This window comes from Nycticebus coucang, chromosome 14, assembly GCF_027406575.1.
Source record: "Nycticebus coucang isolate mNycCou1 chromosome 14, mNycCou1.pri, whole genome shotgun sequence".
NCBI lineage: Eukaryota > Metazoa > Chordata > Mammalia > Primates > Lorisidae > Nycticebus > Nycticebus coucang.
In genome coordinates this window covers 96,498,528-96,522,495 of record NC_069793.1, presented here as the reverse complement: position 1 = coordinate 96,522,495, position 23,968 = coordinate 96,498,528, and the positions used below count along the sequence as shown (strand labels likewise).

The 23,968-nt window shown below is 43.6% G+C and overlaps 2 protein-coding genes across 2 annotated transcripts in view; one reads left to right on the top strand and one right to left on the bottom strand.

The window, feature by feature from the left end:
- The window catches only part of FAT3 (FAT atypical cadherin 3), a 768,910-nt gene that overhangs the window by 683,332 nt on the left and 61,610 nt on the right, over positions 1-23,968 (top strand). Inside the window, exons 14-15 of the mRNA XM_053561979.1 lie at positions 19,550-19,939; positions 22,474-22,688. Of these exons, the coding sequence (XP_053417954.1) occupies positions 19,550-19,939; positions 22,474-22,688 (605 nt within the window). The remainder of the gene's footprint in view (positions 1-19,549; positions 19,940-22,473; positions 22,689-23,968) is intronic.
- Positions 7,706-9,415, bottom strand: LOC128565266 (NADH dehydrogenase [ubiquinone] 1 beta subcomplex subunit 2, mitochondrial-like). Its single transcript, XM_053561614.1, has 2 exons — positions 9,371-9,415; positions 7,706-8,155 (listed from the first exon to the last, which is right to left on the bottom strand). The coding sequence occupies exons 1-2, from the start codon at positions 9,413-9,415 to the stop codon at positions 7,808-7,810; spliced, it is 393 nt and encodes a 130-aa protein (XP_053417589.1). The 3' UTR covers positions 7,706-7,807.

Genomic DNA, 23,968 nt, shown 5'->3' with positions numbered 1-23,968 from the left:
TGTTGTTTACAAATTGTCCATTCTCAGCATCTTAACCACAGCATCCTAAATGGACTGAGACAACCAGCCTTTGACTATATTATGCACTAGGTCACTACAAACTGCAGAGAAAAGACAAAAGTATATTAATCCGAGACCTGATCCTGGAGTTGAATGAGCTCAAAGCCTTTACTATGACATACTAAACTTTCATAGCCTAATTTTAAAGTATATTATTGCTTTTAGCCAAACAACTCTTTCCTAATTATTCGTAATGAACCAACAGAGTAACTGCCTAGGTCAAAATAAAATAAAAAAAGAGGAAGGCAAAATAATTTTAACACCCTTGTGAGTTCTAAGATATACTGTGGTAACTATCCAGATTTTAGCATGAAGTTTTTAGTTTTCCTGTCAAGTGGAAATATCTTCAGTCCCATAAACTGGTGACATGATGTCATGACCCGACAGTCATAAACATTTAATCTTTTCAGTAAAGAGGAGAAACACTTTGTTGAATTACCTCTGTAGGGTTAATAGGCTACTATTTAGCCTACCTCTCAGAGGTTTCCAGTTTTGAGGATTTTTAAACTAGAAAATGGAATTTGCAATGATAAGGATCAAAGCTCAACACCTGTAACCATTTTAGGCAAAGCAACATGAAATAAAATGTAAATTTGCACTAGAAAATAAACCACAGCCCATGATTTATTAAGAGGACAATTTCCACATATTTGAGATGTGAGAAGACATGTTTTTTTCTCTTATGGATCAGGGACGTAAGGAAGGGAAATGTTGTAATGAGCCACTCACTCCTTTCCTATAAAATATTTCCTGAAAGGGTGGATTTTTTTTTTCCAGTGATTTCAGGGACTTGGAGGCTCAGAACATGCATTACCATTATTTTCCATTCCATTTAATAAATATTAAATGAGCTGGTGGGTAACAGGCACTACAGAAGGAGCAGCGAGGTTCTCAGAGATGAGGAGTGCACAGTGACAGGCCTCAGGCAACAGTAAAAGGGAAGGATGGGGCACTCACCCTTAATAAAAGGCAGCCCTCCCAGAACGCACAGGACACCTGCAGGAGGAATGCGCTCAGGAAGACGGGGATAAAGATAGAAAAGCCTGGGCCCAGCTGAATAGTCAGTGGAACGTCATGTAATCGAGGACGTAGCAGAGATGGATGAGATAGGGAAAGGAGATGGGGCCTGACTGTGGTTGTTCATGAAGGCCAAGGATTGTGTACTTGACAGGCAGGAAAAAAAAAACACCAAACACTTTCGAGAAAAGAAATAACCAATTCTGGTTTGGGGGGATGCTGATCTGAAAAGAGCTTCTAAAATGCATTGAAATGAGGCAAACCAGGAGATAAGGAAGCTGCTAGGAAGATATTGAGAAGGTGGTGGCTCTGGGATTGAAGAAGATAAGATTGAGATTTCAGACTTGAAATCTGTAGATTTTGGCCCCTAACTGGCCAGAAGGCCAGGTAGACTGGCTAGTCAAGATTTCAAACTAGGGGGCCAGGTGAAGGTTCTGCACAAACAGAAATAGCATAGGTCTAAAGTTGGATCAGGTGTAGAGAGAAAGATGAAAACTTGGGGACACGTTGGAAATTAAAGGAAGAAGTCAGGAGCAAAGATGAGTTTGATGCTCGCGACAAAATGGAAAGGGGTCTTGCCTTCTAGAGGTTTATGGTCCTAGCAGGAAACAGGCATGCTCAAAGGAGCATTCCAAGAAAAATATGAGAAATGTGGCAATGGAATCACATCTGTGAAAGTAGTAACTTTGTCAAGATCAGCCATATAGCACGAGTAAAATACTACACAGGTCCCTATGGGGCCAGTAAAATGACAGCAATGAATTTTTAACTGGGGCAACTCAGAAAGGACTCCCAAAGTGGTATTAGCATTGAAGTTGGCTCTTAAGGGTTGAGGATTGAATGTGGATAGACAGAGAAGGTAAAGATGGAGGACAGAGAGAAGAGGATCATCTTAGCTAGGATAGGCTTATTTAGGCTGGAGTAATTTTTTTAAAAGTCTCAGTGGCCTCATGCAGCAAAAGTTTAACACGTGCCCAGTCGAAGTGCCTGTCAGTGGGAGTCCATCCAGTGACTCAGACATTGGGTCCCTCCATTCTGTCATCACCACATTCTTGGCATTTACCTTCCAAGGTTACCGAGCCGAGGAAAAGAGGGATGAAGGTAGCATGCCAGCTCTTAACTGCCTCAGCTGGGAGAGACCACCATACTCTGCTGCTGCCCCTGTGCAGGGATGGCACAGGCCAGCCCACCTGCACGCTGGGGAGGCCATGGGGGATTTGGTGAGCACTCATGGTCTCTGCTGCAGTGATGAAAGTGGGAAAGGGCAGCTGCCCCAGCAGGTCCCAAAGAAGTGGGAGAGGATGACCCTCTCTCACTAAGATGAGTAGATGAGCCTCAGCAGCATGAGGGACCACTGTCCCTTAGAAAGGAAAGAAAAGAGCTGGAACCCAAAGGGAGGTGCAGAGGAAAACCCCACGTGAAGCATACACCTGCCCTCATGAGATGGCACTCCCGGCCTCCTCTGGGGATCAGACCACAGGGATGCTCTAAGTGTCCCTAAGGAGCACATCTCTCAGTAACTAGATTGATCAAGAGCCCACAGGGGAAAGACCTAGGGCTGTGCACCCCTGTACCTAAGTGGCCTGTAAGGAACCCAGCCACACAGTGGGTAAATCAGGCGATGGAGTGAGTGGCGCTTCACCCATACTTGCAGCCCCAGGTCACATCGTCACCTACTGTCAGTGTTAAATTCTCACGAGAGCGTGAACCCTCTCTATAAACTGCACGTCTTTGGTGTTTCCCTGAATGGAGTTAAGGCACATTCTTCTTAATAAAGTATCACAAGAGTGGGAGAAAAATTATCCAGTGTACTCAATACTAATATGAAACCAATATACAAACAACTACACACCCACAGGGAAGAAAAATATAAATATAGTCTAGTGAGGGGGAGGAGAGATGAGGAGGAGGATTGGCGGGATCTCACCTCATGTGCACAATCTGAGGGTGTTCACACGCCCTGGGTGAACTTGAACTTTACCTTAGTAATAAAAACAATGTACCCTAATCACTTGTACCCACATATCAATCTGAAATTTAAAAAAACTAACTGCTCATGCAAGAAATGTGGGTGGCGTGCCCCTACTGAGAATCTAGTGGTCTGAGGTGGTGACCTAGCACAGATCCTCATCAGCAGAGACTCGTATCAAAACCATCTCTTACCTCACCCTGACCCATGGAAATATTGTCTTCCCTGAAACTGGTCCCCAAAGCCAAAAAAGCTGGGGACACTGCCCTAGAGGATTAGTGCCCTTGTGACCTTGAGCAAGTCTTTGGCCTCCCCTTAGCCTCAGTAAGACTAGTAATGTCCCCTTTGCCAACTTCAAAGCATCAGTATTGGGCTCTCCCAAAAGCACTTGGAGTTAGTCAGACCACATCTTCCCTCACTAGAGTTAGATCTCCCTGCTCTGAGCTCCAGAGACACCTGATGATTTTCCCGGCCTGGAATTATTTGCATGCCTCTTCTCCACTAGTCTTGAAGCCTTGCAGGCAAGCTCAGTGACTAATAAGAACTTTAAGTGATAATAATCATATTACAGCTAATAATGTCTACTTTTGGAGTGTCTATTCCATGCCAGGCACTATGCCAAGTGCTTTAGATTACATTATTTCCATTTCTCATAACAGCCCTTCAAGTTAGCATGTTTTTTTTATTCTTCTGACAGGTTAAGTAACTTGCCATGAGCCACAATTTAGTCTCAGGATATAAACATAATGAAAGTAGTGATGGGAGGGTTAGTTAACAAATAGCCAATGAATACTGATGCTGTAGTCTAGGCCAGTTATTCTCAAAAAGTGATCCCGGGACCCATGGCCTCAGCATGAGCTTGTAGGAAATGCAGACTCTGAAGGAGAGACTCTAGACCCATGGTTCTCAAACTTTAGTGAGTATCATAATCACCTCAAGGTCTTGTTTGAACAGAGATTGTTGTACTCCTTTCAGAGGCTCTGACTCAGTAGAAGTGGGGGAAGACCTGCCAATTTGCATCTCCATCTAGTTCCCAGGTGATGCTGAGGCTGCTGTTCGCAGAACCACACTCTGAGAACCATTTACTTAAGGCTTCTTAATTCTATGGAGCCACACATGTATTGAGAATTTGGTGACATCTATGGATCACCTTTCAGAACAATGTTTTACAACTCATAAAATAAAATAAAAATGTTATGAGTAAAATAGATTTGTCCAAGTAATTTTCAAGTTGTTACATGATGATATGAATTCCTTCTTTAATATATTAACTAACAAGATCTAGCACAGTAGGGCCAATAATGTCCATAGACTGGACTAGTGGTAAGCAGAGCTGAGTGCTTAGTGGTAAGCAAAACTACCATAAAATAGTATGAAAATACCTGTGATTCCTACTGGTTACAATTTCACAGGTTTTATTTACCCCCACAGCCTGTATTATAACGCCTATATTTATAATGGAATGCCATGCTGGGCGACGCCTGTAGCTCAAGGAGTAGGGCGCCGGTCCCATATGCCAGAGGTGGCGGGTTCAAACCCAGCCCCAGCCAAAAAACCAAAAAAAAAAAGAAAAAAAAATGGAATGCCATGCTAAATCCAGTTAGAAGTTGACGAAAATAGATGCCAGTTATTTCCCTCTGTGGGAACAGCCTCTACGATGATGCCCAATGGTCCCCACCTCCTAGTGTTCACACCACTCCCCTTGAGAGTGGGCTGGACTAACTGACTTGCTTTTTGTTTGTTTTGTGATTCTTAAGTTATAATTATTATAGGTATGTAGTGTGGTATATCTTTATTGGGCACATGTGATGTCCTGATACAGGCGTACGATGTGAATTAATCAAATCAGGGTAATTGAGGTATCCATCACCTTGAGCGTTAAGCATTTCTTTGTGTTAGGAACATTTCAGTTCCACTGTTTTGGTTATTTTAAAGTATACGATAACTTACTGAGAAGACTGCGACTTGTATCTTGGGCATGCTTTCTGCATTGGTCTGCCAAGATTACAGTAACCAAAGTACTACAAACGACAGTCTTCACCAACAGAAAGTTATTTCTTCGCAGTCCTAGAGTCTGGAAATCTAAGGTCCAGCATCAATCGTGTTCTATGAAGGGCTCTCTTTCTGGTTTATAGACAACTGCCTCTCCCTGTGTGCTCACATGGCCTTTCCTAGGTGCACCTGGGTGGGGAGAAAGGAGAGAGAAGAGAGAGAGAGAGATGTCTCTCCTACCCTTCTTATAAGACCAAAATCCTATCTCATTAGAATTCTACCCTTATTTAACTTTAATTATCTCCTAAAAAGCCCTATCTCCAAATACAGTCTCATTGGAAATTAGGACTTCAGCATATGAATTTCAGGGGGACACAATTCAGCTCATAACATTCTTTCTCACTCTCTCAGATCACTTGCCCACAGAGGGGACCACAGCTGTGGTATTATAAGGCAGCCCTGTAAGAGCCCCACAGGGCAAGGGACCAAGTCTGCTGACAACTACACAAGTGAGTTTGAAAATGGACCTGTACTCCCCACTTCCATTCTGGCCTTCAGATGAGACCATAGCCCTGCCAGACAGCAGGCCTGCAACCTTATGACAAACTTTGAGCCAGAGACAGCCAGCTAAAGAATACCTGGAGTTCCACCCCATAGGAACCATGGAATAATAAATTTTTGTTGTTTTATGCTAAGTTCTGGGTCAATTTGGCATAGAGCAATAGAACAGTAATAGAACTACTAAGCAGTGGTCCTCAACCTTCCTAATGCCACAATGTATTTTGATTGTTATAAAGGGGTCACAACCCACAGGTTAAGAACCACTGCACTAATGCAAGTTCATGGGCATCCTGAATTCTATCCATGTATCCTTGAGAATCCCCAACGATAGCTAACATCCTTCCACAGACTCCACTCTGAGGACTACGGGCTCTCATACGGATGAATGGCAATCAAAACAGGGCCCATCCTTGGGGAAGGGCAGGTCGGATGTGTGGGGAGCACAGCTGCTCTGATGATGTGGGCAGGGCAGGAGTGATGACCTGCAGCCGTTGGTGGCTCCTTGCTTCTGTTTTCAGAGATTCACACCCCCTGTGAGGCACTACGGCCTGGTTCCTATGGATATAGAGTCCTAGGAGATCTTAGGATACTATCACTGGAAAGACTCTAAGACAAAACCCAGTTAGAACCCTAAAAAGGAAACTGAGACCCAGGGGCAGAGAGACTTCACCAGGATGAGCTAGATCTGAAAGGAAGGGGGGTCATCACCATAAGTCAAATGCTTTTTCCTGTATTCTCATAATTTCTACTAGAAAATGTTTCAGGAAGGATTGATTCAATTCTGCTTTCAGCCTGTTTTCTCTTACATGTAGTATATTCTATATTTTTCCTAATGCTTTAGAAATTGGTACTTCTCAGCTACATAGGCCAGTGATTTAATGTTTATTTTTCCCTTCCCCAAAGCTATGTTATTCTCTGAAGTGTTAAATCTTTTAAGGCAGCTGAGGGACTATTAAAATGTCAGTAAAAATTAAATAATCCTCCCTAAAGACTAAGAGACATGAGTCATTCTCTGGAGGACGTTGTGGTCAAAGCCCTTTGTCTGTTGAAGATATCAAAAAAATTAATCTTCTCTTTGAAGTCTTTCCCCAGAGGGCTCAACAAACTTACACATGTAATCTAACTAGGGAAAGGACATATCTCGATATTCTTACCTACAGATGGAGAAACTGAGGTTCAAAAAGGTTAAGTGGCTTTTCCCAAAGTGGATAGTGACCTGAACCAAAGGCTCTGGAGCCCTATAAACCCCTCCTTGAATTGTTGGCCCTCACCAGTGCCAGGACACATTCTGCAGAGATGCAGTCAGATGGCAGGACCATGACACCTGTGTCACATTTGCCTATCACGTTGGGAAGTGACATCATATGCAGCTTTGGGACCAGGCCTGATGATATCTCCCAGGTCCGGCCAGGCATGGTGGCTCACGCCTATATTCCTAGCACTCTGGGAGGCTGAGGCAGTGGGTCACAAGCTCAGGAGTTCATGACCAACCTGAGCAAAAGTGAAATCCCCCTCTACTAAAAATAGAAAAAAATAGCTGGGTCGTAGCGGGGAACCTGTAGTCCCAGTTACTCAGGTGGCTAAGGCAAAGGGATGGTTTGAGCCCAGGAGTTTGAGGTTGTTGTAAGCTGTGATGCCAGAACACTCTACCCTAGGACCAGAGTCTCACTCTGTTGCCAAAAAAAAAAAAAAAGAAAAGAAATAATCCAATTTCCAGCCCTGACTAGCTTGTCTCACTTGAAAGGTGTTCTCCAACCCCTCTGAACCTCCATTTCCTCTCTGGAAGCTGGTTATCAGACTTGGCTGTGTGTCAGAATCCTCAGGGGAGCTCTTACAAATAAACAGGCTAAACAAACAGGCAAGGGTTCCATCTCTAAAATCTGATTCAGAAAGTCTGGGATAGGGCTGGACTTTCTTATTCCTAATTGACTAAGAAGGGTCTTTTTTGCTATTTAGGAGTCTTTGCATTTGACACATATAAGTTGTTATTATTATCCTTTTTAAAATCCATTTTCTTCCATGAACAGCTAATTCCTTCCAGAAGGGGAATCTTTTTTTTTTTTTTTTTGGGGGGGGTACAATGTGCTGGTTTATTTTTTTTTTTTCCATTCTTGACCAAACCATTCAATTTTCAACTTTAATGTACAACACGAAGTCTGTAGTCTTGAAATTCTCACCTGGCTCTTGCAAAGAGTCGAGTCTACACTTTTAGTCTTCATCATCAGGAAGGATACCTAATTCTTCATCTGTCCACTGGGAAGGATCTGGATATGGAAAGTGACCCAACACAGCTTCTGAGTCATGCCAAAAGCGCCAGAGAATCCAGAACCACATGGTTGCGCTGAAGGTCTCACCCAGGACCACCTGGTACCTGGTCAGCTGAGGAAACTGTCTATACCGGGGCTCAATATGCACACCACCTCCAGCATGGTGGACTCCGCCTCCTCCACCCGCTGGCACACGGCAGCCTCTGAAAAGGCGGCCTCCAACGCTAATGAACAGTGCCAGGAAAGCCACAGCCGACGTGCTCGCCAGTGTCCCGATGACCACAATGTGCTGGTTTTATATACAATTTGAAATATTTTCATCAAACTAGTTAACATAGCCTTCATGGCACTTTCTTAGTTATTATGTTAAGACATTTATATTCTACACTTAGTAAATTTCACATGTACCCTTGTAAGATGCACCATAGGTGTGGTCCCACCAATCCCCCTCCCTTACCCCCTCCCCCTTTCCCCCCTCTCCCATTTCCCCATATTATTGGGCTATAATTGTGTTATAGCTTTCTTTTTTTTTTTTTTGTTGGGGATTCATTGAGGGTACAATAAGCCAGGTTACACTGATTGCAATTGTTAGGTAAAGTCCCTCTTGCAATCATGTCTTGCCCCCATAAAGTGGGACACACACCAAGGCCCCACCCCTCTCCCTCCTTCCCTCTCTCTGCTTTTCCTTCCCCCCCATAACCATAATTATCATTAATTGTCCTCATATCAAAATTGAGTACATAGGATTCATGCTTCTCCATTCTTGTGATGCTTTACTAAGAATAATGTCTTCCACTTCCATCTAGGTTAATACGAAGGATGTAAAGTCTCCATTTTTTTTTAATAGCTGAATAGTATTCCATGGTATACATATACCACAGCTTGTTAATCCATTCCTGGGTTGGTGGGCATTTAGGCTGTTTCCACATTTTGGCGATTGTAAATTGAGCTGCAATAAACAGTCTAGTACAAGTGTCCTTATGATAAAAGGATTTTTTTCCTTCTGGGTAGATGCCCAGTAATAAGGTTGCAGGATCAAATGGGAGGTCTAGCTTGAGTGCTTTGAGGTTTCTCCATACTTCCTTCCAGAAAGGTTGTACTAGTTTGCAGTCCCACCAGCAGTGTAAAAGTGTTCCCAGAAGGGGAATCTTAAGGAAGTCTCTTAGCACAGTCACCCATTGGCGAGGAATCCGGCCTTCTATGTTGGTCGTGACGGTTCTTTGCCTAAGTGCCCTGGTTCATATGCCCCTTCATTTTGTAGATGCCACAGGTTGATAATAGGCCTCTGAGTAACTAAAGCTGACATTCTTGGTCCAATGGACAGCAGTGCAGAGGAGAGGATGGATTTAGGGGAATGCTAGTGCAGCTGGGGGAGTCTCCACCCACCCTGGGCATTTTGTGTAAAAAATCCAAGGACCGCAAACTTTGACTTTTCTGCCTTCCAGGTCATGCCAAGGCCAGTGGAGTGTGCGTGTCAGCCTTGCTGTGGGGTGTATCCTCTCACTTCACCTTGCAAAGCCGCCTTGACAATCACGATTATGTTGTCCATCATCTGCTGGGAAGCTCTCTTAATAACTTCTCACACATTACAAGATGCTTCCCACCCACACACCCCTCCAGCTCCCTCTCTCCACACTTTCTTTTTCTCTCTCAGCTCATTTATCCATTAACTGCGGTCCCTGCCCCTTTCCTAGTTTACTCTAGCTATCACTGCTTATAACAGCTCTGGTAACTTGAATTTGGCTCCGAAGAGAGACAATTTCAGCTCCACCATTCTATACCTCGGATTTAGCACCACTGAACCCTTTACCTTCTCAGAGTGTACCTTGCAATTTCAGCATTCTTAACTCTCACACATGTGTTCCTGTCTCCTGAAATACCCTTTCTTCCTGTCACTTTTCCACCTTGGTGCTCCTGGCACAACCTCCTTTTCTTCATGACTTAATTCAATTGTTTCCCCCACCATGGGAAACTCTCCTGACCACTGTCTCCAACAATCAACTGAAAACGTGTTGTCTCCTGAGAAATGGGGCCGGATGAGGCTGAACGTGCTGGGGTCCACCCTTCTTTGTATCCCCGTGCCTGCCATGTAGCCACAGTCCTAAATATTTATTGGGTGGATGAACAAATCAATTCAGTGGTCACACTTTGTGACCCACATAGGAAACTTTTAGAGTTGGATTGTTGGGTAGTAATTCCAGCACAGAATTTCCTTGAGGTCTCACAATTAAGGTCTTGAACAGGCCACCCTATGCTTATGTTGCAGCACTGTGCAAACAGGTCAGTAAGGGTTTATAATTTTGGCATATCAGGGTCTCACGGCTGTGTGCGTCTTGATGTATGGCAGTGTCTTGCTGACTGGTGTTCATTTTTGTTGTTGCATAATTTTGGGTGCCCTTGCAAAAATATTGGAACTTGAATTAGAGCAATGAACAAACATTAAATTTCTTGTTAAACCTGGCAAGAGTGGAAGTGAAATCAGGGACATGTTAGTCCAAGTTTCTAGAGATAATGCTGTGAAGAAAACAACAGTGTACAAATAGATTAAACATTTTTCTGAGGAGAGACAAAGCATCACTGATGAGGAGAGGTCAGAACAGTCAGTGTCCAGCAGATCAGATGAAAACATTGCAAAAGTTCATCAAATTGTGCATCAAAATTGTTGCCAGATTGTGAGCAGCACCGCTGACCAAGTAAAAATTAATGGATAAATGGGAAAATCTTAACAGAAACTCTTGGCATGAGAAAGGTGTGTGCAAAAATGGTCACAAAGGAACTCATCAATGAACAAAAGCAAAGGAGAGTCAAAATTTGTCAAGACCTTTTGAAGAGGCAAGACAATGTTTTGGACAGTGTTATCACTGCCGATGAAACATGGGTGTACCCATACAACCCTGCAGCAAAGCATCAAAGTGTACAGTGGAAGTCAGCCAATTCTCCATGACCAACAAAGTTCCCTCAGTCCACATCCAGAGTCAAAACGGTATTGCTAAACTCTTTTGATATCAGTAAGATTGTTCATTATGAATTTGTAACAACTGGACAGTTAACCAAATGCTGAAAAAGCTTCCTGAAAAATATAAAAATGACCTGACTTTTTTGCCTCCAACTCATGGCTCTTGCATCATGACAATGCACCAACTCACGTGGCACCACCTATGAAAGAGTTGGGTTTTTTTTGTTTGTTTGGGTTTTTTTGCAGTTTATGGCCGGGGCTGGGCTTGAATGCGCCACCTATGGTTTTTACACACACCTTTCTCATGCCAAGAGTAGCACCCTACTCCTTTGAGCCACAAGCGCCGCCCCTATGAGAGAGTTTTATCCATTAAACAAATAACTGTATTGGAACGTCCTCCTTACTCACCTGATCTGGCCTCCAATGACTTTTTTCTTTACCCAAAGATAAAAGAAATATTGAAATGAAGACGTTTTGATGACATTCAGGACATCTAAGGTAATATGATGACAACTCTGATAGCCATTCCAGAAAAGGAGTTTCAAAATTGCTTTGAAGGGTGGTCTAGGCACTGGCAAGGGCACATAGCTTCCCAAGGGAAGGACTTCAAAGGTGATGGTAGTGATATTCAGCAATGACTTATGTAGCACTTTTTCTAGGATGAGTTCACAAACTAATTGTCAGACATTGTATACTCCAATAAAGATGGAGTTTGGGTACTTAGTTGAGGAATTAATTTATTTACATGTACCCTTTCTAGACCTAGCATAGTGCTGAGCCAAACTCGGAAACATTTATATCCAGGTGTCACAGAAGTTCATGTCACCCAACACTGGGGCAGCTTTATGGGTGTGCAGGCGAGCACAGAGCCCTTTGCTTGGAAGGGCCTCCTGCTTGTTTTAATGCTCTGCTGTGACTGTCTTGAGCATCTTAGTCTTTTTTTTGTCCCTTGTTAAACAAGGGGCACTGCAGTTTTGTGTTGTATGGGAACCCACAGTCTTGTTGTCAGCCCTACCTGGCAGAGCCTCTGCCGGTTCAGTTGGCAGGTCCTTGGGAGATTTTTGGTGCAACAGTCAGGATGTCCTGGTGTCTCTGACTGGTGTTGCTTTTTGTCTCTTTTGACTTTTCAAAATGCCAAGTGGCTGCTGACCCAAAGAGTTGGTATTCTGCCCGTGGGAAGGTGCCAGCCTTAGTCATCACCAGTCAAGAACTTTTTTTTACAGACACTTAAAACAGAAGTAATTAGGGAGTCAATTTAAAATTAATTGCCAACTTAAAAATTAATTGCTAATTCCATGGGCCTCCTCATGGCAAGTTTTTATTTTAGTCCATACCATCCAAAGGCATATTTCAAATAGTGGGGTGGAAAGAGCGTTTAAAATCCCCCTATCATGGGATTTTATTTTCCCTCTTCAAAAGATGAGAGAATTTCAGGCTAGCCATTTTCTGTTCTTAATTTAAGTATAAAAAGTAGTTTTTTAAAAAGTTCCTTGAAATACTTTATAACGAGACCTTTGACAAAAATGATTTTTTTTTTAGCTAAAGTCCCTGTCTTTCTGAGGACAGTCGAAAATGAGGAATGGAAATACTTAGAAAAAGAACTCTATACAGTATTTACTGTTTCCTGCAATTATTTCAAAAGGTATGTGTGTTGAGAATTAAAGCAGGTCTGGAAAATAACTTGAAAATTCAACTGCTCTCCAAAACTGATGGTAAAGAATTACTTTCCACGTACCTCATTTTTATAATAGCTCTTTTACTTGTTACAAACATACTCAGTGTCCGCTGTATAAAACCCAGGAGGATTAAAAAAAATGAAAAACAAGTCATGTTTCACTATGGTACCATTCTAATAGAGGCACCGTTTGTCGTGTTGTTATTTTTACAAAAATGGGTTCATCAACTAGATATTACCTTGTAACTGGCTTTTTTCAATGACTTGCAAACATATTTCCATATCATTATATCCTCTTAGATTTTTGTGTGACGTTGTATATAGTGTTCTACATACGTGATATGAATTACCAGACTTTATTCAAACAATCCTAATTATTAGAAAATTGGGTATATACCAGTTTGGGATTTTATGTTTGTTTGATTTTTACAAATACAAACATCTATTTCACAGTAGCTTTTTAAAGATCTATGAACGTTTCATATACATTTTTAAACTCTAAATATTCCTGATGTCTCTGTGTTTCCCTCTTTCGAAGTTCTTTCATTCTTTTAACATATGCATGTGTAGTGGACATGTGTGGAGCATGTGCCCCACCTGCGTACGTGACCGTGCTCTTGCCTGGGGTCTCAGGCTGCTCCTTCTGCAGTTCACATTCATTTCTTTGTATGTTCCAGGCTCTGTGCTCCGTGCAGAGGGTACAAAGATGAATAAGGCACATTGCCTTTACCTAAAAGGTCTATAAATCTAGTCGGAGAGAGTTCTATGTACATATGTATAAGTAATGACAATGCAAAAGTGGAAACACAAAAATATTAAGGGAACACGGAGGAGGAAGTGACTGGGGAGATTAGGGGAGCCATTCCAGGGAAGAGCCTGCAATGAGTGGGTAGGATTTGGGCAAGAAAATGAGGGAAGAGGACATTCTGAGTAGAAGGCACAGCACAGATATGGGCCTGGAGAAATACGTGTCCCGATGTCACCGGAGTGGATAGTACAGGACGGAAGTGGTGCCGGCGGTGACCCTGGGAGGCTGGGTTGGGACTAGATTGCGAAGAACTAGAAGGCCATCCTCAAAAGTTTTTGCTTTCATTTATAAAAAGTTAGAGTCAATGGTTATCTTGGGCAGATGTGGCGGGTCTGGATCCAAGTTTGACAAACACACCTCTGGTTACATTTGGCCCAGAGGGGACAGACTCTGCAGCAGTTTGCAGTTAGAAGCCTCTTGCAATAGTCTAGGCAAGAGAGAATGAAATTTATGGCCACAAGACATTCAAGAGATTTCTCAGAGGCAGAATCAAAAGAAGCGAGCATTCCCTGCCAAGGCTTGCCCAACAGGTACACCAAGGTCAAAAACACCATCCCTTCCTCCACGTACAGAGCCTGCCACCACCCACCCACATCAGGGGATGGAGGGACTGTCCAGTCCAGAGCCACCATGCGAGGCCTTCGCACAGTCAGGGAAGAGGCAGAACTCTTCCCCATCAATGCCATCTTTGTGGGTGTGTGCCTGATGAAGCTGGGCATGAGCCCCACAGACCATGCTGGCTTCAAGACAGGTGGAATAGGGGTGGCGCCTGTGGCTCAGTAGGTAGGGCACTGGCTCCATATACCGAGGGTGGTAGGTTCAAACCCAGCCCTGGCCAAACTGCAAACAACAAAAAGAAAATAGCCAGGCATTGTGGCAGGTGCCTGTAGTCCCAGCTGCTCGGGAGGCTGAGGCAAGAGAATCACCTAAGCCCAGGAGTTGGAGGTTGCTATGAGCTGTGACACCACAGCACTCTACTGAGGGCAAGAAAATGAGACTCTGTCTCTTAAAAAAAAAAAAAAGATGTGGAATACAACAGCCCCTGGACCTCCTGGACCCCTGCCTGTAATGGGGGATCCTGCTGGTGCAGTACCCCAGGCCCCTGGAGACATGGACCATGTGCACACTAGTGACCAACAAGGGGCTCAAGTGTTCAGCCTCCCCTAGACCCCCAACTCTGGGCAGTGGGTTGAGCAACAGCCCAAGAGAGGACTTGTGTTGGTTTTCTATCACAGGGAGAAATTGGTCATTGTGGGTCTGTAGGAAACATGGCCTTCATTTTTGTAAACCCCCCTCCCACCCTATTAGCTCTGATTAAAGACACTGCCTTGGCAAGGAAACAAAAAACAAAACAAAAAGCCCCAGCATTCCAGTTCATGCAAGAGAATGAAGTTGGGGGAAGACATTCAGGAAACTCTGAACTAGTGTGTCTAGCTCAAGGAATTCTTCATCAGGTTGCTAAGCTCCTAGAAATAGGAATGACGTCTCCAGGGTTCCCTTCCGTAGACTCAGTGCCAAGGGCAGTCAAACAAACAGGTGGCAGCGGGGAAAGCCAGGGTCCTAGCTGGTGTCTGAAACTTTCCACTTCTCAAAGGAAACAACACTGTCTTTTAAGGAGAAGGACGTAGCAAAGGAACGCAATGACATGTTCAAGAACCAAAGCTGTGTTCATCATTTATCTTCCAAGGATAATCCTTGTAGCTTTTAATAAGAACATGACTTAATCACCAAGCCTGGGTCATAAAGACTGTGAAATCTAAACATACTTGGGGAATTTCAAGAGCTGATGACTAGGCTTGAATAAAGACCAGAGAAAGGATTAGCTGAGGAACAAATGCGTTAAATCCTACAGGACAGAAGTGGGCAGCAAGCTGAGCTGCGGCAGGATGGAAAGAAACTTCAAGGATGATTGCCATGTTCTGTTACCTTGAGGGTTCCGTGAAGCCTCACTGGAATTGGTCAGCTGGACATTTAGAGCGTCTTCATGTTATTATATGTAAATTGTGACACCTCCATGACGTTGACATCAAAATAAGTAATTAGAACCAAATTTTGAAAAGTGTCACTAGAGTTTGTTGAGATTGTTTCAAATTATTTCTTCCAATTTCTTTAAAATTATTCCTTAGATACCTACTCCAGTATAAATTGGAATCTGAAAAGCCACTTTACAGCCATATAGTACGCCCCATATTTTTTGCATGCCACCTTGGGAGCAGATGGCAGAGACAGAGGGGTGAATGTCAGAGACAGGACAGGGCGCTGCAAGGGAGTCAGAGCAGCTGGCACCGTAAGACAACCATGACGCACCTCTTGTTGGTTGCTTAAAACTTAGGGTTCCCCGTCTTAGGAGGAAGAAAGAAAATATTTTTTAAAGACTAGATTCAAAAGAATTTCAGTGTTTTCTCTGTGTTGGTGACTCTTGCCATTTGGCTTTAGTGCTGATTCTAACACCCTTAACAGTCTCACAAATGGAGCTGAGTGAGTCTGGCGCTGGGTTGGATGAGATCCTTGCAGACGATCCTATCCTGGGGATTATTTCTCACTGAAGCGTTGAGTGTCTGTATAACCATAAGCTTACATATGTGTGAATCCTGAGCATTTAACAAAATGGTATAAATCTGCTGTTTAAAGTTTTCTTCCCATCCAGAACATTCGGGTAGCTTCTTAAGATCCACCCTTTTGAAATTTTCTGTGAAAAAGGTGGTCTCACTATGTTATCCAGTCTGGTCATGAACTCCTAGCCTCCAGCGACATTCCCCTGCCTTGGCCTCCCGAGGATATGAGCCACTGTGCCTGGTTCAATCCAGCTGAATGGGAATTTTTCCTTTCTCTTTTTTTTTTTTTTTTTTGCAGTTTTCGGCTGGGGCTAGGGTTTGAACCCGCCACCTCCAGCATATGGGGCTGGCGCCCTACTCCGTTGAGCCACAGGCACCACCCAATTTTTCCTTTCTCACTTTGCCCTCTTTAGCCCCTGTCTAGCAACTTAATGAACAGTAGTGGGGGAGGGTCTGTTGGAAATGGAATGAAGCCAGCTTTGTTTAAGGGTGGGAAGATAATCTTAGATCTCAACTGACCTGAGTTCTTCCATTCTAAAAATAAAGACCCAGGGACTGTAAATGATCCTAAGTACACTTGTGTAGTTTGGACAAACTGTGGGCCCAAGGCGAGGTCTCCTGTCTTCCAGGACTATTCCACAATGCCTTCATTTTAAAGGATTTAAAACTTGGACTTTTAAGTACAGTTCCATATTCAAAAAATCCATCTTTCCATTTGGCCAAATTGAGAGGAATCCAGACTCCTTATAGAAACCTTCCAAGGAAGAGAACGGAGACGCCTCTGGCACCCCGTTCCAGGATCTCACAGCCTTTCCTACTATGAATTTGTATGTGCTATTTCCCTATTCCAGCCCCACTCCACAAAATGCCACTACCTATTTCTCCCTTTGAGCAAATAAGGATTTTAGTCATTCTCTTTTTCCTTGATTTCAATCCTCTGAAGGTCTGGCTGCTCTATTTGCTGCAGATTACACATAGAAACTTCACTTACAATGACAGTCACACTTTGGGTAGCCTGGCTTCTCAGCATTTAAAGAAGCTAAGTAGCTCCATCCTCATTAAATTAGGCTCAAATTGGAGAAGAGAATTACATAGTTAAAAACACAGATGCAAAATGATGGATTAATGTTACACTCAGTGTAACACATCTTGACGTGCAGTGGGAGCGTTAGACCAATTAGCAAGCGAGTCTTCTCCTTGGGTTCATCTTTTCTGCTGCGTATGTAGAAGCAGTAGCAGTTTGAAGGATGGCATTTATCAAACCCCTTTGGAAAGAAAGTTTCCATGTTAGTGACATGACCTGCGTTCCTTTAACAAAGACAGCGCCCCATCACCTGGAAACGTAGCAAAGCCCCCCATGCTAACCCCCGAAAGTACTGCCTCCAAATTGGCATTTAGGCTTCTGACTTTATTTCTAAAAATTATTGAAATCCATCGCAATTGCATCTAAACTGGAGTTTCAATATGCTTCAAAAACATATCCTGTTCTTTTCTTGAGAGCTAACAAATCATAAGTGATGCCATTTAGCAAGGGTTTTTTTGGCTTGGGTTCCCCATTCCCACCCCCTTTCTGGTCTTGCTTCCACATTACTCTGATTGGTCCCAGAAAGGAGAGAGGGACAATAAATCTCCCAGTTCCTCCTGGTGCAAATGTCTCAGATATTGTCAGAAGCAAAATGTATGGGAAGTGGGGGGGGGGGTGTGGGTCAGCAACTTGGTGGGGGGAAGCGATGGTTTTCTACTAGGGCAAAGCAGAAAAACCCTGTCACTGAGTTTAAATTAACCGCATCTGCCCAGAGGGGAGCCGTGATCTTTGTGTGGCTGATTAATGTCATCCCTGTAAATGCAGCACTTCAACAACGGGGCTAACCCGCTGAGCAGGAAGCTTGGAGAACACTGAGCCTCCCACTCAGGGTATCAGAGCCCAGCTGAGTGCCTCTGAACAGGGCTGAAGAAGAGAAACTGCGTCCCTGGAACACAAGTGCTATAATTAGATTTCAGCTATCTGTCCCCGTGAAGGAAACACTGGAGGCCGTCAGAGGCGCCGTCCCCTCCTGGCCTCACTGCTGTAGAGACCAGCATTGTATAAATCCAGCCCCCACCTCTCCTCACTCAGCTGGCTGGGGCGCCATGGCTTTCAGAGCAGTAAGTTAGAAATCCTCTTTCTCCCTAACTGACCTTTGGGCCTGAAAAGGAAAAATGTTCAGACACAGATCTGAAATCCCCTGAGGGGCTGGAGCAAGGTGCCCAGAGAAAAGAGGACTTAGCCTGTGGGCCCTCACGCTCACCTGAAAATGCTGAGGGCACCAGGCAAGCCCATCAGCCCTTGGTTAATGCGTCAGTGAAATGGGTTCTGTAGCTACCAGCACATGCTCCCGTTACAGACCCAGCACACATTTCCCGCCGACTCTTCTCGTTGGCAGGAGCATCACACCATATGCCGAGTGTGGAAGGGAAACCCGGAGGGAATGTGTGTGATTTGAAAACTTGTGTGGTATATTTATGTCAATCGCTGATGTGTTTCCATAAATGCATTTTTGTGACTTTGAGAGGCATCCTGAGACCATTCAATCAGTCAAGGCAGCTGCTTCTGGGGCATACGACCTATTCTGACACCAAGACAGGGCTATTGTTTTCCAGGTGCAAGCTCGATCACCTCTGCAACCCTTTGTGTATTCACCCCAGGATTTATGTCGAGAATTTAATCTTGCAGCCACTCCAAAAAAATAGCTAAAAGCATCCCTGAAACCCTTCCTCTGGAGCCGGTCTCGAGGGACAGCAGGAGAAGGGGAAAGCCGTTTTGTTTTTAATCCCAGGACCAATAAAATCAGAGGTTGATGTTTACACATCACAGGGTGGCTGTTTTGAAAGAGAAATAAAAGTAAATAATGAAACCTTGGGAAAAAATGGATCCTCTGGAATGGAACCAAAAACAAGCTCTTGCTGTTGACCTTTGGTTAAAGCCACATAAGGCGACTTACGTTATCCCCTCCACATATATGATTTTATTGGTTTGCTGGGAATTTGGGCTTATGGGAAATTGTATATTAGATAAGTAAAATGCTTAGGTCTTATTATTGCCAAAGGAAGTGTTACAAAATAGAAGGGGAAAAAATGGCCCTCCCCTCTAAGAGCTTATACTCTGGAGTTCTATGATTCTCAAAAGACATTTTCAGGTGGTTTTAATAGCTAGAAACCCGTGACTAATGATGATCTTCATTAAGAGCTTTTAGGATCAGAATGGTGCTTTTTTATTCTTCAAATGTGTTACATTTTCCATCTTATAAATCTTAACAATTCTAAATAAATAAATACCTGTTGAGGTGATTAATTAATCGAGTGAGTGATTTGTATTTCTCTTTTGACGGCACATCTATACCCGTGCACTTAATAGCATCTGAGCGTTTTCCTGAAAGGTTTATGGGAGAATGGGTTACGTCAAGAATAGCCAACTATTGCTGATATTTGTTGCCCACATTTTCCCAATTTCTTTACCGTTTAATTCAGTTTGGGGGAGGGAAGGGTCACAAGCTTTTCTAGTTTTACAAACTGAAGTTTACATTCTGGCAGGATCACAGCTGCCTGTTTTCGTAATGATACTTTTCTTTGTAGTCCGTGAAGCCCTCTCAGTCCCGGGTAGATTGTGTGGCCACATTCTTGTTGCTCACGTTCTCATGTCACTCGCACAGGCATCAACAGGAAGGTCGTGTACTCCCTGGCAGACTCGGCCGGTGGGGTCTTCTCCATTGACAGCTCCTCGGGCATCATAATCCTGGAGCAGCCGCTGGACCGGGAGCAGCAGCCTTCCTACAACATCAGCGTGCAGGCCACCGACCGGAGTCCCGGACAGTCCCTGTCCTCTCTTGCCATGGTCACCATCACCGTCCTGGACATTAATGACAACCCTCCTGTGTTTGAGAGGAAGGACTACCTGGTGACCGTGCCTGAGGACACTACTCCTGGCACTCAAGTCCTTGCTGTTTTTGCCACCAGCAAAGATATTGGCACGAACGCTGAGATTACTTACCTCATCCGGTCTGGGAATGAACAGGGGAAATTTAGCATCAACCCAAAGACAGGTGGGTAAATAGGGGCGAAGAGCAACCTGTCTAGATTCAGAGCTTCATTCTGTCCTGCTTCTCCTCCCAGAACTTTCACTCCGCTCCTGATGAGCCATTCTTTCCTCCTCCGACCTCCTTTACAGTAGAAACAAATCTTCTGCTGTCAGGGCTCACAGTCAGACTCCCGCCCTTCAGCACTCTGCTTCTAAGGTTGGCCACTGCTAAATGTAAGCTCTTAGCCGTGTGCTTACATGGCAAATAACTGGTCCCTGGGCTGTCTCCAGGAGTTGTAGGTGGGAGTGCTGGGGGGCTGGGTGGCAATAGGAAATTGTATTCATATTCCGAGTATAGAGTTTGTTTGTTACTATCTTTCCTATTTGCTTTTTTACCTAAATCTTATGTGCTTGGATTGGGAAATGCTGCCATATACCACCGTCCACACGTAGACTAGCCCTTTCTGGTCACCTGCTGAGGCAGACCTCAGCGAGGGCTTTGCCTGGTCACGTGCAGTGTTCACAGCCCAGAACCCCACGTAGCCTTTTACCAGTGGTTTGGAACCAGTGCTGTGCCACGCCTGGGCAGAACACTCTTTGCTCACCACATCCTTTTCAAAAATCTGGAGGAATATATAGCATCACCTGGAGAAAACATGCCTGGAAAGAAACCAAAAGAAGGAAGATAGGACCCTCAGGCTTTCTTTTATCAGTGAGTTAATAAAAATCCAAGGGGCTCAGAACAAATGAAGATATTAATTCAGAAAACAAGTTTGGATGTTCCTTGAAGAGTAAACATACTCATACTTGTATTTCATAGAATGTTTGGATTTTATGTCAAAGCCCTTCAGTGTATACTCTCATTTGTTTACTAATTCCCTTATGAATAGTCAAGGCAGCTCTCATTCTGCAAATAAGATGAGTCTCTCGCTTCTTCCAGACTTTGGACTTGTTTTCCTTATCACTCAAAGAGTGTGCACCCATTGAACGAGGTGGCAAAGAAGGTTCCTTATCCTTTGGACAGTCCAGTAAATGTAAACAAGAAACTATCATAATTAGCAATGTGTGTTTAACATGGGGAAATGCACCAGGTTCTTATTCAATCATTCAGTATTTTTCACAATGTCCATGTGAGAAAAACAGAGCTTCAAAGAGGTTAAATAATTTCCCCAATGTCCACAGTTTGTAAGTGGGTTATACAAGATCGGAACTCAGATCTTCCTGATCTAATCTTGATATCGTGTAATACTGCTACACTGTGGGGCTGCAAAAAATGTAAGAGATACGATCTGGCCCTTAAATCTGATTTAAGAAGGTGGAGATACTGATGGAGGAACTGAATTGGCATCTTCTCCCAGCAGTAACTCTGTTTATTAAGGTCAGTATTTCAAATTAAAATGTATGGGGATTTCCCTTCTTTAAATATGCCTTACCCTGTCTAGTTATGGTCATGGTACATGTACATCATGGGAAGTGATTAAGTAATATTTAAATTTGGCGCCTGCTAACAAGACTGGGATGCAAAATAAAGCCCCAAGAGTAGTAAACACTGAGAAAACTTCATTATGAGGAGAAAGAGGCTTCTGTTACAGGTCCCACTTCTGTGTTTCACTGAATGTGAAGGAGCCTCTTGGCTATCTTGGCAGCTAGAGAAGGCACCTGCCCCAAAACATGAAGAGATGGGACCTTCTCGACAGTCCTAATGATTGTTTCCCAAGTGGGAGCAAAGTAAATGCCCTTGAGAAGTGCTCTGCGGTCAGTACAATGACCACTTGCAGAATGCAGGAGGGGCCGCCTCACTAGAAGGGCTAGAAATTGAGGGAGAGGCGCTAACGGAGCCCTCCTAGAGGCGGCACCCAGCTAGCCCTGTCATTCGTTCTCCTTGCTTGATTTAAACAACTCTGTGACGTGAGCATTATCTTCTCTGCCCTGTAGTTGTGGGCACTAAATTCATACTTAATATTTGTCCACTGAGCTGTCTGATTCCTAGGCAGTTCCTTTTCTGTTATATCACAGTACCTAGAGATTTCCAAGCTCTTTGCCTTCTTTGTACCGCGATGGTTTCAGATAAGCACATTATAACTTGGCAAGGCACCTTTGCAGTTAATTCATTTCAGGGAGGTCTGCAAGTATTTATTTGCGGACAAGGAAGGGGTCATGCAATCACCTCTATACAGCACATCCCTGGTCTTCCTGGGTCCACCCGAGGAATCGGAAGGCACTTATCAGGGATGCCTTTCTCTGTCCCTACTCCCTGGTTCCATGAGAGTTGGCCATGCCAGAGATTTTCAGACTCTCTGAAAGATGTTCAGGAACTGTTACATGAACATGCAAAGCCTTCTTCATTTCTTCAGTGTTGGGCTTGGTAGATGGCTGCGCCTTCACCGACTGCATTAATGGAACTTATGAAATGCTTTCAGTAAAGCATTAAACAAACAAATTCCTGAATACTTAAAATTCTTGGCTGGACATGATGTTATGAATATTACCACAATTATAGAACTGCTGAATGATGCTTCTTTCCTAATCAAATCTAAAGCTCCCCATTTTTCTTCAAAGGGGGTATTTCTGTCTCTGAGGTCCTGGACTATGAATTATGCAAAAGGTTTTACCTGGTGGTGGAAGCCAAAGATGGGGGCACCCCCGCTCTCAGCGCTGTGGCCACTGTGAGCGTCACCCTCACGGACGTGAATGACAACCCCCCCAACTTCAGCCAAGACATCTACAGTGCCGTCATCAGTGAAGATGCTTTGGTGGGGGACTCGGTCATTTTGGTAGGTGCCCAGGGGGAGAATGAGGGTTTAGATGGTCAGGACTAAGCATCCTCAACAGGGTGAAGAAGTGAGCAAAGTTTACCTTGGATTTTCTTTCCAGTTTCCCTTTCTGTTTTCATTTGTCCCCAAGAATGCTCGTCAGGCCCTGGTCTTTGAATGGTTCCTTATGTGGTTTATATATTAGAAAGGATCTGACAGATTAATTTATATCCAGGTGTAAGTGACTGGTAATCATTTATCTCCCAGGAGTATATATTTTTCAAGAAAACGAAAGAGATCATGCAATGAATTTTTAATGAGGGTTCCTACTAGTTTATAAACTTAGATGACAGGTTATTAGTAGGAGGAATATGATGGTGTTTTGTTTTGTTTTGTTTTGTTTTTTTGAGATCATTCACACAGCATGGTAAATATAGTTAATAATGTATTATACATTTCAAAATAACTAAGAGTAGATATCAGATGTTCTCACCACAAATAGTGATAGGTATTCGAGGTGATGAATATATTAATTTGCTAGACTTAATTATTCCACATTGTATTCACAAATAATAACATCACTTTGTATCCCATAAATACATGCAACTACAACTTGTTAAATTATAGTTAAACCATTATTAGCTTTCTAAGGATAGAATAAAAATCTCCCTCCCCTCCCCCTGTATATACACAGCCAGTCACACAGAGTAGGGCAGCTTATACATGGGAGCAAGTTCAAGATCAAGTGCTCATTCTCAGAGGAGCCTTCCGAGAAGGAATTTTTTTCCAATAACAGAACAAGCCGTGTGTTCTGAGAACACATTCTCTTAGACCACGGATTGGACTGTGGAAACTGTGAGTCCTATCCTCATTGTTCTTACCCATCCCTAGGCTGGGCAGGTCCTTTCCACCAATCTCATGGCATCTCAGGTTATGGGTGGCCGCAGCTCTCTGCTGGAGGACAGTGCATTCCTTATACATCAGAGGGACTTCCCATGCCCTCTCTCCTCCTGGCATAGGAGAGACCATTTCCATACATAAAAATCTCAGCATTACCAACATGGCGCAGCCAACAGTAGGCAGTATGTTTGCCTACTGGGAATGGGGACTTTCTTGAGCTTCCTAAACATGGAAATGGATAGGTGTAGAGAATGCTTGCCTTGGGCAATTTTGTTTGCAAACTTAGGAAGGAATCAGGAAGGCATCCCTACCAGGTAGCTCGGAATTCTATCCTTACTTTCTCAAGGGCTAAAGAAAATTAGGCCTAACATGCATCAGACCATAGACCGGTAACAATTAAC